The 13,315-nt window shown below is 42.4% G+C and overlaps 2 protein-coding genes across 2 annotated transcripts; both read right to left on the reverse strand.

Annotated features, from left to right (window-relative positions):
• Positions 1 to 1,572: 1,572 nt before the first annotated feature.
• On the reverse strand, positions 1,573 to 2,467 carry LOC123039050 (uncharacterized). Its single transcript, XM_044462361.1, has one exon. The coding sequence runs from the start codon at positions 2,400 to 2,402 to the stop codon at positions 1,839 to 1,841; it is 564 nt and encodes a 187-aa protein (XP_044318296.1). The 5' UTR covers positions 2,403 to 2,467; the 3' UTR covers positions 1,573 to 1,838.
• Positions 2,468 to 6,584: 4,117 nt separating this feature from the next.
• LOC123104054 (DNA-directed RNA polymerase V subunit 7) lies at positions 6,585 to 10,619 on the reverse strand. Its single transcript, XM_044525800.1, has 2 exons — positions 10,499 to 10,619; positions 6,585 to 7,394 (listed from the first exon to the last, which is right to left on the reverse strand). The coding sequence occupies exon 2, from the start codon at positions 7,382 to 7,384 to the stop codon at positions 6,857 to 6,859; it is 528 nt and encodes a 175-aa protein (XP_044381735.1). The 5' UTR covers positions 7,385 to 7,394; positions 10,499 to 10,619; the 3' UTR covers positions 6,585 to 6,856.
• Positions 10,620 to 13,315: the final 2,696 nt, after the last annotated feature.

Consider the following 13,315-nt stretch of genomic DNA (forward strand, 5'->3'; position numbering starts at 1 on the left):
ACATCGGCACCGCATCACCACTTGCGTCGGCTTCACGAACCACGAACATGTCGAGGCGCCATCACCAACGAGAGCAAACAAATTCAGAATCCACAAGATGCAGAGAAGCCCGCCGACGCCGAACACCAACACGCTGCTGCACCACCTTCCACCGACCACGTCGCCGCCTCCGAGGAAGACACCGGGACGAGGCTCGGGTCAAGGAAGACTTATCCGTCGTGTTGCCGCTGCCACCATCGAAATGCTGGTACCTGAAACTCTATCCCTACTATGTACAGACCGAGGGCACAGATCCGGGGCTCCCCAACTCTCCTGCCGCTGCAGCAGCCGCCGGAGAGGGGAGGAGCCCACGGCCTGGCCGGCGGCCAACCGAGGGAACCTTGACGCCTCCCTTTCGCCTCTTGTGGGAACCGCTGCTATGATAGAGAAGGAAACGCAAGACCTAAAGACAACTTAAAGGGAGCGGCTAGGGGTCAGGTGACTGAGTTTAGTATTTGGGTAAGCCACATTTTTTACCAGAGGAGATTACATGTGTGTGTGAATTAATAAATTAGCCTGACATATCTAGTGATCCTCATTGATTAACTACACGCACATAGTACATAGGTACCAGAAGAACTTTCACACAAGCAGAGGAGACCAGCGTCGTTGTTGCGATAGCCAGCTAGTGCAAGCCTAGCAAGATTCTTAAGCTCTTGGAGAATTTATCTAGCTACACTACATGCATACAACCACATGAAATTCGACTTGTCAAACCCTTATCTTTCTACCCGCAAAAAATACCCTTATTTTGTTGTGCCATTATTTTTATTACATGCTATATTTGTGGCATTGGTATTACCATTTAAGAAGAAAGAAAATAAAAAAATAATCTAAAACAAACATTGACAAAATTTGCACAAATATACATGAAAATTGCGCTATTTTAAAATCAGCAAGAATACATATATATATATAAGTGGAACTTTTGCAAAGAAAATCTAAGAACAATTGAATTAGTAGCATTGGTATTACCCTTAAAATAGAATGAACATTAAATAATGAATTAGTGGTGTTGATATTTCCCTTTAAGAAGAAGAATAAAAAAAAAGAAACTTGAACACAACTATGCATCGAAATTGCACTTTTTGTAATATACAAAGAATAATCATATAATACTAAAATTTTGCACATATTACATATTATTTGTATGTATATGTTTAAGCTCACCCAACATCCCAAAAATACTAAAAAACAACTATACTAAATAAATAAAAAATACAGAAGAAAAAATGCATAAAAATAAAAAAAACAAATGAGAAAGAAGAAGGCTATATCGCACTGGAATGGGCTTCGGCCCATTATAGAATTGACTGTCCTAAATATATGGGGTCAGTCAAAAAGAAAAACAGCCCAAAACAATACACGGACAACATGGAGAAAAGAGATACATGAATCTTGAATCAAAAAATCAACTGTCCAAAAATTGACGGAATCAAAATTATTTTTCGGGCGACTTACATATAGCTGAAGTGCAATTTAAAGGAAACAGGGAATCTAAAGATCAACACAAATAAAGGAGCAAACATCATCTAGTAAGAAGCTTTAGTGTTGCTTGAACAATTTAAACCAAAGATTTAGCTTATCGCAGATGGCATAGCTCCAACCTTACACACACTGAAAACGTAGAGATGGAGTACTACTAGATATACCAGAGTGTATCAATCGATTGAAAGATTAACCACTACACACGGACGCTCCATTATTGGCGATATATAAGCAACGCAAACGGCCAGCACACGAACGGCGCGCGTGGGACGAAACTAAGCAGTAGGTACGTGGCCAGCCCTCCCGTGCAGCTACACGGCGAAAGCGGCGGCAGCCGCTGCTGCTCCGGCAGTGCGGAGGATCTTGAAGTAGAGCTTTGAGTTGGCTTCAAACGCCACACGGGAGATGAGGAAACCGGCGGCCCCGGGTGCTGCCATGGTGGCGGCGGTGGCGGCGGCCGCGGCCGCGGGCCAGAGGAAGTAGGCGCCGACGGCGCTCCCGACGAGGCCGAGCCCCGCGACGACCGCGCTGGAGGCGTTCACCTCGGCCAGCTTCTGGCGAACGAGCTCACGTAGCCTGGCAGCAAGCGAGCTGGTGGCGGCGACGTCCTCCTCCTCGTCCTGGAGCAGTTGATAGGCGCCGTCGTCGCCCTCCTGGTCCTCCTGGAGGCAACTGTCGTCGTCGTAGTAGTACCGGTAATCGTCTTGGTAGAACACGAGCGGTGGAGGCGGCGTGGGAAGAGGGCTCGGGCCGAGGGCTGCCGGGGAATGGTCCAGCAGGCCACCCGTGTCCATCTCGGCTGCCTTGGTCACCCCCTGGTGGTGGTGGCCGTCTTGGTCTCCGGCTGCAGCTAGTAGGGAGGCGGACTCGCACATGGTTTCAGAAGAAGAAAGACTAGCTCGCTCGCTCACTCACTGGCAGTGTGCGTGTGAGAGAGCAGCAGCTAGCTGAGTGAGGTCTGTTTATGTAGAGAGGGACGGCAGGCGAGAGTCTGTACGGATAGTGGGTTGGTTGTGCCGACGACTTCCTGTGGAGTCTCCACGGGCGGAGCAGTGACGCTAGTCAGTGGGTCCAACGCTCAACGAGTGAATGCGGGAATCACGGCGATGGATAGGCCGGTCACCCCGGAGTGAGGCGTCGCAGAGACCGGGCTCCAGGGAGCCCGTTTTACCAAAAAAAAATCAAAATATATTTAAAAGTTTCAAAAAATGCCAATTTTTTTGTACAAATACATATGCATATTATTTAAGTATGTATAAATTTTCAGTAACTAATTTGATCATTTGCATGCTACACAAAAAAGACAAAAATCTGACACAAATACAACAAAGAAAAAGCCTATTTCAATCTGTGTATTTGTTTTTTTTGTATACATCACATATGAATACATATGTTTATGAAAATTTGTACATATATACTTTAAGTATATGTCTACATGAAAACATTTTTTCAGATTTTTTTGAGTTATGAAAAAGGTATTTTGGCTGAGAAATGTATATAGAGCTCAGTGGAGCTCAGCCTCTGCAGCCACTTTTCGGGTCACCCCGCCCGGCGTTTGATCAGCGATCGTGGTGGAGCCCCGCTGCCCCCGTCCGAATCTTCCCTCCCTACTCCAATCCAAAGCTAAAGCTAATGAAGCACTAGCCTGGAAAGAAACCACATCCATGTGTACTAGGCCGCACATACTTCGCGGTTAAGCAACACCAATTTACGAAAAGTGAAAGAAATCCTATAGCGCGCTTTATGCTCCGTCGAGGGGTGAAAGTGGCAGTACGGCAGAAATGTGAGAGCTTCCTCGATCTGGCCTCACAAGTCACAAGGGAGAATGCCTCGAGCTGGATCATGAATTGAAGTTGTATTTGTTGTGTTTATTTGCCCAACTAGACTCGCAGCAAGTTCGTAGTTCTCTGCTTTTTATTTTTGACGGCTCGTAGTTCCCTGCTTGGCCGAACTGGTGCACCCACCTTATGTTGCACATTTTAAAATGTTTTTAAAAATTAGCACATTCACACAATATTAATGTAGGTTGTCATAAATTTGAAGTCAAAATTCAAAACATAGCTCGGGAAAAATGACAAATTAATCACTGAACAGTAGTACATAACATAAGGTGGGTTTTAGTTTTGGCTCATTATCGCATTGATGCCAATTCCAGATCTCAAGAAATGTTTTATATTTTGATACGAAATTTCGTGACAACATACATTGATGTTATGTCAATGTGCGAGATTTTTTTCAATTTTTTAAAATGTTCTATGGCATCCGGGCCGGGGCACTGGTAGCATCACAAGTGTGGGTACACCCGATATATTCCCCATCGGGCCCTCATAAGGAACTGCGAGCAAACACGCCCCAACCCGCGTCGTTTTGGGCCGGCCCAGTGTGGGGCGCGCGGCGCACTCACATTTTTCTTTTCATTTTTTTCTTTTATTTTTACGAAATTCATAGAATGTTCACCAAAAGTTGATAAATGTATAAGAATTTGATAAAACAATGTTGTGAAATCTACAAATACTTCATGAATTCAAAATAAATCATGAAACCAAAAAATGTTCATGGATTTGGAAAATGTTCATGAATTTAGAAGTGTTCGGAAATCTAGAAAATATGCATAAGTTTGAAAATGTGCAGGAGTTCAAAAAATATTTCCGAATTCAAAAAGTGTATGAAGATTAAGAAAATATGCGTAAGTTCTAAAATGTGCACTAATTCAAAAAATATTCATGAATTCAAAAAATTTAGCGAATTTGAAAAATATTCACGAATTCAAAAAAGTTCATGAATTTTTAAGTTAAGCATGAATTTAAAATATGTTCATAAATAAAAAATGGTGACAATATTAAAAAATGTCCGTGATTTAAAAAAATTGAGAATTCAAATACTATTAATGAATTTTAAAATTGTTCATGAATACAAACGGTGTTATGGGATTCAACAAATGCTCATGAATTCAAAAATATTTGTGAGTTTGTAAAGTTTTCACGAATCTAAAAATTGTTCATGAATTCCCAAATTGTAGATCAATTTGAAAAAAATATGATTTAAAAAATGTTCGTGAATTCAACAGGTGTTTGTGATTTTGAAAAATGTTCACAAATTCCAAATTGTACCTGTGAATTAAATGTTTTTCTCATGATTTTGAATTTGTTTCAGAAATACAAACAATGTTCGCAATTTCAGAAATTGTTCACAAATCCAAAACATGTTCAAAATTTCAATAAAAATGTTTTTGAATCCTATAAATTACGCAAATTTTGAATTTTTTTCAATTTTCGAAAAAAATATGAGGTTGAAAAATGTTAAAATATACATAATTTCGTATATTGAAAAAAGAAAAAGGAAAAAAACCCGAAAAACAAAAGGAAAAACACCGGCCAAGAACCTGAATAAAACAAACTCTGAGAAAAGCATAAAATGAGCCGGCCCATATAAGCTGGAATATGCGTTACATCGCTAACCAGCGACTTGTGCGGTAAGTAGGAGGCGCTGAGGAAACACGGAAGCAACTTACCGGAGGTTACTCCTTCCGAGTGACCTTCAAGGGCCACTTTTGGTGAAGTGGTAGCAGTGCAAGTGGTGTGTCCAACCGCCTCCACATGCCGCGTGCTGGCGCTCCCTCTGGGATTTTTTTTCGTATTTCTTTGTTTTTCGTTTTGTTTTTTGCTTGGTTTTCCCTAGGTTTTGAAGAAAAAAATTTGCATGTTCTCGTTGCGCGGAAAAGAAACTATGCTTCCACGGGAAGTATTTTTTTAACTTCCACCAAAAGTGTTGTTTTTTTTTGCGGGGCAAATTGGGAAGTTTTATTCAACAGAAACCACCCCGGCAACATCTGCCAGGAGGCTAGTTACAAGTAAACTAGGAATAGAGTCTAACCAACAATCTGTTACATCCATCGTGCTAGCTTGCTTCGCACAAAGGTGAGCAGGAAAATTTGTTGATCTCAACACATGTTGAATAAGAAAAAATTTAAAAGAGCTGGCGTGCTCCCCAATCTCGTCAAGAATCGGTGCCACCACTGAAAAATCATGGCGCGAGTGCCAGAGGTTAACAACCTCTTGGCTATCCGTCTCCAAGATGACTTGATCATAACCTCGAAGCTTTGCAAAAATTACGCCATCTCGAAGAGCCAACGCTTCAGCTAGAAGAGGGTCTGTGATTCCATAGTATGGCTTACACCATGCAGCCTTGAAAGCAGACGGAGAACGTGCTACCCCTCCAACCCCTCCTCGGCGGGACTCCATGGCAATGCTACCGTCAACATTGATTTTTATCCACCCATCATCCGGCGGCCTCCAACCATGACCAGGCAAGATCCGAGCATGATCTTGAGGTAACTCTAAAATCGCTAAAGCTTCCTGTATGTGCTTCATGGACCGAACAGGATCAAACTCTCCTTTGTCATGTGTGATGTTGTTGCGTGAAGTCCAAATAGCCCACATAATAGACACAAGTTTTGCTCTATCAGAATCTGAAAACAGAGACTCACACAAGACATCCTTAACCCAAGTAAGAGGGTGTAGGTCTGGTCGTTTAACATGCAGTCACTGCGGGGCTTCGTTCCAAAACCTTCTCGCATGGGTACAGTTCAGTAATGCATGCATCATATCCTCCTCTGAACTCAAACAGATTTTGCACCAGAAGTGTTGTTACCCACCATCGTAAGTGTCATCATTCAAGTATTGCTGACGGGTCCTTGTATCGCCCCACCTCCACCTGTACACGAGGTTCAGGAGTCTTGTGCATCAGAACCAGGCACCAGCCGATGTTTGCATGACGCTATGGTTAGAACCGTCCATGCATAGTAGAAATTGCAGCCCAGCCGCAGATTTACTATCATCATCAAATCGGCTAAGGAAACGTCATCCCGTATAGTAGTTTCGTATTCTTTTTACAAGGTTTAAGGTTCCCCCAGTCATGTCAATTGTGATTTACTCGGGAACCTGGCGCTCGAAGTCGCCTGCTTGTGGACTTGCCATGCTGTTGCTTCCTGCATGAGTATGTTTATTATAGAGTTTCTAAAGTCCGAGTAAATGGATTATGCATTTTTGCCTGGGATAGAAATTCCGATGCACATGATCCTAGTAAATTCAAACCACACACACCCACGCCCGCGCACCGATGTGTTGAAATATGGAGCGAGATATCGTTGGCATCACAGCTAGAGCTCGCATCAACTCGACAAGTTAAAACAACTATGTGCCATCAGTCATCACGACAACGAAGTACAGACAGCAAATTAGATTAGACGTAACACATCGCAGACCCATCCAATCACCCACCAGGATAACAAAATATAAATCAGGGACCATGGTTAACCTGTCGAAGCTGATCACAGCGGCCCAAGGAAATCACCAGCCATCGTCGCGAGGAGCCGGAACTGGCGATCTGCTTCCATCCAGCAGAACCCCATGACCTTGAAGCGCACGATGGTGTGCTTCTCCAGCTTCGAGTAGTCCTTCATGAACATGGGGTTCTCACCGCCCATGTACTTGTAGTCGCTCATTGACTTCGCCGGCATGAAGATGTTTTCCATCGGCCCAGATTTGAGGAACACGCCATGCTTGAGGATCTTCTCCACGGAGCCGACCAAGATATCGCCCTTCATAGGCCTCTGAGTGATGCAGGTGAATGTGACCGGGAAAAGAACATCTCCGGTCAGCTCACGAATTTTCCCGTCAGATATCTCCTTCAGCCCATTGACAGCAATGTAGTAGCCATGCTCCTTGGAGGCCTTCCTGTTGGTTACGTCCTCCAGAAGACGCACAATGATAGACTTGCGGAGCAGCAGACCCTTGGGGCTCAGCTGACCAGCTGAGATCAGTACATTCCAGCACATCTCTGTCTGAAGGAAAACCATGGTTGACTACCTGCCAAAAGTCAAATTTAAACATGAACATAGGCCTTCAAGTGGTGCAACAATTCTTCACTGAATAGTATGCTTCGTGCTTTAGGATTACAGGGCAGAAAAACAAAAACGAGATTTCCTTCTATTATATAGGGCAACCCATTGCAAATTTACTGTCCATAAACAAACATCAAATCAAACTATCAGCAATAAAGAAAATACTACTCCCTCCGTAAAAGTAGTGATCTAGACGCTCTTATATTTCTTTACAGAATGAGTACTCCCTACGATCCAAAATAAGTTTCACAGTTTTGAACTGGAGTTAGTTCAAAACTGCGACACTTATTAGGATCGGAGGTAGTAGTAAAGAGGGGGAAATGTAAAGGACAAAGTGTTTCTACTTGAGATTTCCTACAGATGAACACAGAGCCATGGTGTTTCTACTTTTTATAGAAAACAAAATAATATACTACGCATGCTATAGTGAAAGCTCACATTCATGGTTTTTATTTGCTGTGAATTATACACTCTCAGGAATTTAAACCTATTTGCTGTATAACATACACAATTATTCTAAAGAGGGAACTCTTTGCCAAATTATACAAATTTACCAAAAGAATAGTGCTGAAGCATTCTTGTATGAAAATTTCGCACCAACCTCAATACAAACTATAGTTAAGGAAAATAAGAAAATCCAAAACAATAAGGTGATTCCCATTTAACCAACGCGGCTACAGCTCAGCAATCAAACACCTCTATGCGCAATTGACATGCACACGCAGGCACCGGTGTATTGGACCGTGTGTGGTCTGTAGCGTTATTGCATACACAAGATCCCGGCTAGTTCATTTGCCTATGCTTAAGTCAACACTAGAGAGGACATCTCTTGCTGTGGTCTACCATCCCAACTACCAAGATCCCAACTATTAGCACTCACTAGTAGAAAACAGGGCTTTGGTCTAGGCCGGGTCAGCCCATTAGTCCCGGTTCAGTCCAGAACCGGGACCAATGGGGGCATTGGTCCCGGTTCGTGAGCCCAGAGGGCCGGCCGGGCCACGTGGGCCATTGGTCCCGGTTCATCTGGACCTTTTGGTCCCGGTTGGTGGGATGAACTGGGACCAATGGGCCTCGCTCCTGGCCCACAACCATTGGTCCCGATTTGTGCCTCAAACCGAGACTAAAGATTAGACCTTTAGTCCCGGTTTGAGGCACGAACCGGGACTAATGGGGTTGAGACCTTTAGTCCCGGTTCGTGCCACGAACCGGTACTAAAGGTCCCATTTTCAAAATCTACCCCCCGTTGGATCGCCTTTTCAGTTTTAAAAAAAATAAAAGAAAATGATGGAAATGTCAAAAAAATAAAAGAAAATAAGTTTCCCATGTGATATGTGGTCTAGTTGTTGGGAAAATTTGCAAATGTGAATTTTGACTTTATTTGCAAAATCTCTCTGAAATTTGTAAAAATGGGCATAACTTTTGCATACTAACTCGGATGAAAAAGTTTTTTATATGAAAAATCATCTACTCAAAAAGTTACATCCGAATTTAATCGGGGGAACCCCGTTAAACATTTTCAAAATCCTCAAAAACCTAATAGAAAAAAGGTTACGGGGCTTTTAAGATCTAGAGTGAAAAAATTCGAAAAAATTCAAACAGTGGGCAAACTGTGGTCAAACAATGGTCAAACTAATTATTCTAGAATATTAGTGTTACTAAATAATTATTTCTGTTATTTCAATTTTGGTCAAATCTGGTCAAACTGTGGTCAAACAATGGTCAAACTAATTATTCAAGAAATATTAGTGTTACTAAATAATTATTGTTTTTTAAAACAATAGTTTTAAAATAAAACTATGAAATGTGTCACTTCATGCTCAAGCAAAATTCCTGAAGGTTAATAGGATCGACATCTTAGTATTGTCAGGAAAACAACAAGTGCAGACTTGGAGCGAGGGAGAATAGAACCCAGAAATTAAGCGTGCTCAGGCTGGGGGAGTGGGAGGATGGGTGACCCTTTGGGAAGTTAGATGATTTGGAATGATGAGGGGTGATTAGAGGATAAATTGAGAAGTGATGAGGGGTGGTGATTACAGACTAGAGGTTAAGATAATTCAGAAATTTGAAAATAAAAAAAAATCGTAAAATTTCCTTTAGTCCCGGTTTGTGTTACCAACCGGGACTAAAGGTGGAGCTCCACGTGGCCGCGCCCTTTAGTCCCGGTTCTGGATTGAATCGGGACTACTAGATTTCTACTATTATTTATGATAATTTTGAAAGTGGGGTAGCCTACTGTAATGACCAAAAGGCCACAAAGGGTTTACTATTGCTATAAACTTACTGAACATGACCTAATCAATCACATCTTCCTGCCAGTTATTAAGAAAATCACAGCTTCTTGCCTGCTCAAATTAGTCGGCTCAAGCTTTTGTTATGAGGGCATGACAACACTCTTAAGTCTTAACATGATCGATCAGTACTAAATGAAAAAAACACCAGTACATACAAGCACCAAGTCCATTACCGTGCTGTAAGCACCAGTTAATTCTTTGTTGCAGATTACTGTGCAATTTCGAGATAAGATAACTGAGAAACATAATTTTAATGAGAAAATGACCCAGATCATATGTCTTTCAAATGCAAAGTTCAACCTGGTTCTATAGTCAGGCGCCATAAAAAGAGGGACACTTTCTCACAATGAATTCCAGACTTTTGAAGACTCTAAAAGAATTACCTGCTCTAGTATCAATACGAGTAGCACATCTTTACCCCAATTCTCAGGAAATACATCAACTCGACTCCTCTCTAGACTCTAGGGGCAGACTTAAAGCACCGGGTGAGGGTTTAGTTAAACCCCACAATATTTGGGGGAAACGAGATCATGTCAAAGCCATCATATCAAACACGCACGAAAATGGAAGGATTTGGGGGTAAAAGGCAGTAAACCCTAACGGGATGCGCAGCGGGCGGATGCATCCCGCAAGCCGCCGCGACCCGAGAATTCAATCGCCACGCGCCAAGGCCCAAGAGCAAACAATCCGCGACTAACTGGGTTGTTGCCGGAGGGAGAACGAGTTCGATTTGCGAGCGAAAGATCAAGGATCTGAGGCGGGCGAAGGGCTTCCTTACCGTTGGGGTGAAGGAACCGTACCACGTCCACGCCGCCTCCAGCCGAGTCGAGGGGAGTCCAGTGGAGAAGACGACGGGGAGGAGGAGAAGACGAGTGTGGTTCGGTTCGGTGGGCTGGTTCGCGGAGCGGAGAAGGAAGTCCATGCGGCGAAATCCTATTTAGCGCCGGTCACGCTGTTCCCTTCGCTAGATTTACTGGGCCGGCCCATCTACGCACGCACGTTTCTGTGAAGCTCCCAATCGATTTTGGGAAGGTTCCGCTCTTTTTATTTTCGTTACTGTTTTTTTCGGCCCGGTTTTTTCGGGTTTTTTTCAAATTGGTGATTTTTTTTCCAAATTCATGAATTATTTCCTATTTTTTTGTAAAATTTTCAAATAAGTAATTTTAAAAATATGAACTTTATGAAAATTCACAAACTTTTTTAAAATTTGTGAACTTTTTCAAAAAGTCATGAAGTGTTCTTAATCCGTGAACTATTTTCAAACCCATGAACTTTTTAAAATTCACTAACTTATCCTAAATTCACAAACTTTTTCAAACTCATGAATGCTCTTCAAATTTATGATCATTTTTTTATTCACATACTTTTTCAAAATTTTCATATTTTTTGACAATTTCATGACTTCATTTTAGAAAATAGGGTGCCTCTTTCTTTAAGAACCAACACCTAGTGGTTTCTTTAACAGTGAGCTAGCGAGCGAGGTGGCCAACGAGCAGGGTGAGCCCAACTGAGTGAGCCGATTTAGGGGTCCTCAGCCAACCCACCTGACTAGCAAACGACGTGATGAAAGACCCTGGATTGGGAAACCATCAGATACATAATTTCCGCTATCATGCTAATGTTCGTAGAAGCTCTTTGTCGTTTAATTGCTGCTAATGATATACCATTACCATTATGTTTTCGTGAGTCTGTCGCTTTTACAAAATCCTATATATACCTAAGAGATTCGACCCTACTGATTTATTTATCTCAACATAAAAGCATGTCACCTCACCATACAATTACGAATGCGATAAGGCACACCTCAACATGCAATCATGCATGCAAAATGACCCACCGCATCATTCAATCATGCATATAAAAATGTTTCCATTTAATCATTCTACATGTATTGAATAAATATTATTACAACTATACATAATCAAATATAATAAGTCATATATATTTTTAATTTTGGTTCTCATGTTACCAACTGAAATTTTCATCAACCAATTCCCACATCAAGCCCCCGGGTATCCTTTATTATTTTAGATGGCTCATACTCCTAATTTCAAACCAGTTTCTAGACAAACTACAACTAGGGATATGAGAAAGTTATGCAAAAATGGTCTTAAGAAAATAAAGGCATACTTTACCACATGCACTTTTTCAGGCTCTTTAACATCTGGTAACTGGAGTGGTTGCACAAAACAAGACTACATTAGTGTGATCGCTCAATATGTTGGCAAGAAGTGGAAACTACAAAAAGGAACCACATAATTCGAATTAGACGTAGTACATACTAGTGAGAACATTATTGAAACTATAGCTAAAGTTTACTGGTCCCATTATGTTGACTTATTTTATAGTTAGACTTGTTACTTTTGGCTGTGTGCAACTCTGACCCCCTAAATGGGAAATTGTATTCGTCCATGACCGATTGGGACTAGTCCACGAACAGTGATGCGGGAGCCGACCATCCAACCGTGCCCGCATCCATTTCACAATAAATTTGAACAAACGGAACGAATTTCATGAAACACGATGAAATGCAGCAAAGTTCAAACATAATTTACCTAAAACGAATGATATTTTGTCCGGTTAGCTAAACCAAACCCACAACACTCTAAGCATAGCACACTTCATCCATAAATAGCATGCAAATATCTGTAGTACAACAATGCTTCAAATTCAATGAGGTAAGAGAATGTTCAACAAGTTATTCGAATTCACCGATTCCAAATTCAATGATATTAGAATCAAATCTCAGACCCGACACATGTCGTCCCACACATGCTGCCCCTTGAGCTTTATCCAACAATGTACGTGCATGAGTGGCTTACCCTCAGTCCTGTAGTACATCATGGCAGAGCGTGAGGGCTATACAACGTGTAGAGCAACACTGCATGAATGAATGATTAACTAACATGTAGAGCAACAAGAAGCCAAACTTACTATCTCCATGGTTGACACGCCTAATGGCCACATTGTCTTCACTTGTTCATCCGAGCCGCAAAACTTGCTGACAACGTTGCAGACGGTGAACCATCGATGCGAAATTGACCTCATATTGCGTTCATGGATGACGTACATCTCGTCGGGCGTGAAGTGTTTTCGCACATGAAATGAACCAGGCACACACTACCAAAAGATCAAGCCCCTTGAGTTCCTGCATACAAAGTCTGCAGAAACGACCAACCACACATCACATAACAACTCATCCTCCTTCACCAAGTACCCCGTCATTGTGCTTATTCTAGAAAAGAACAAGAATTTAAAAAAAAAAGCTTAATTTCATTTGACCGAACATAAGCGTGGTGTCCGCCATGGACGTCGTTGGTAGGGGGATGGAGGGTATCTGGCTGCGGAGGGATCCTAGGTGGACGGCAGCGTAGTCCAAGAAGGTAGGCACATTGGTGGGGTTTGTGGACGTCCTATGATGCATGTGCGGCGGCCGGAGAGGTATAGTGGCAGCGGCGAATGAGGAGGGTGCAGACGCAAAGGGGGCAGTAGGGGCGGAGTGGAAGAAAAGTGAACCCGAAGGGGGATTTGAATGGGCCAGGGGTGTCGGAGCCCTACGTGACGGCAGTCTGGACTCCCGCAGAGCCCCCCCCCC

The sequence above is a fragment of the Triticum aestivum genome, chromosome 1A, assembly GCF_018294505.1.
Source record: "Triticum aestivum cultivar Chinese Spring chromosome 1A, IWGSC CS RefSeq v2.1, whole genome shotgun sequence".
Lineage (NCBI taxonomy): Eukaryota > Viridiplantae > Streptophyta > Magnoliopsida > Poales > Poaceae > Triticum > Triticum aestivum.

What these genes read in the sequence shown, in the direction of transcription:
- LOC123039050 (XM_044462361.1), bottom strand. Translation starts at nt 2,402, where the DNA reads ATGTGCGAGTCCGCCTCCCTACTAGCTGCAGCCGGAGACCAAGACGGC.
- LOC123104054 (XM_044525800.1), bottom strand. Translation starts at nt 7,384, where the DNA reads ATGGTTTTCCTTCAGACAGAGATGTGCTGGAATGTACTGATCTCAGCT.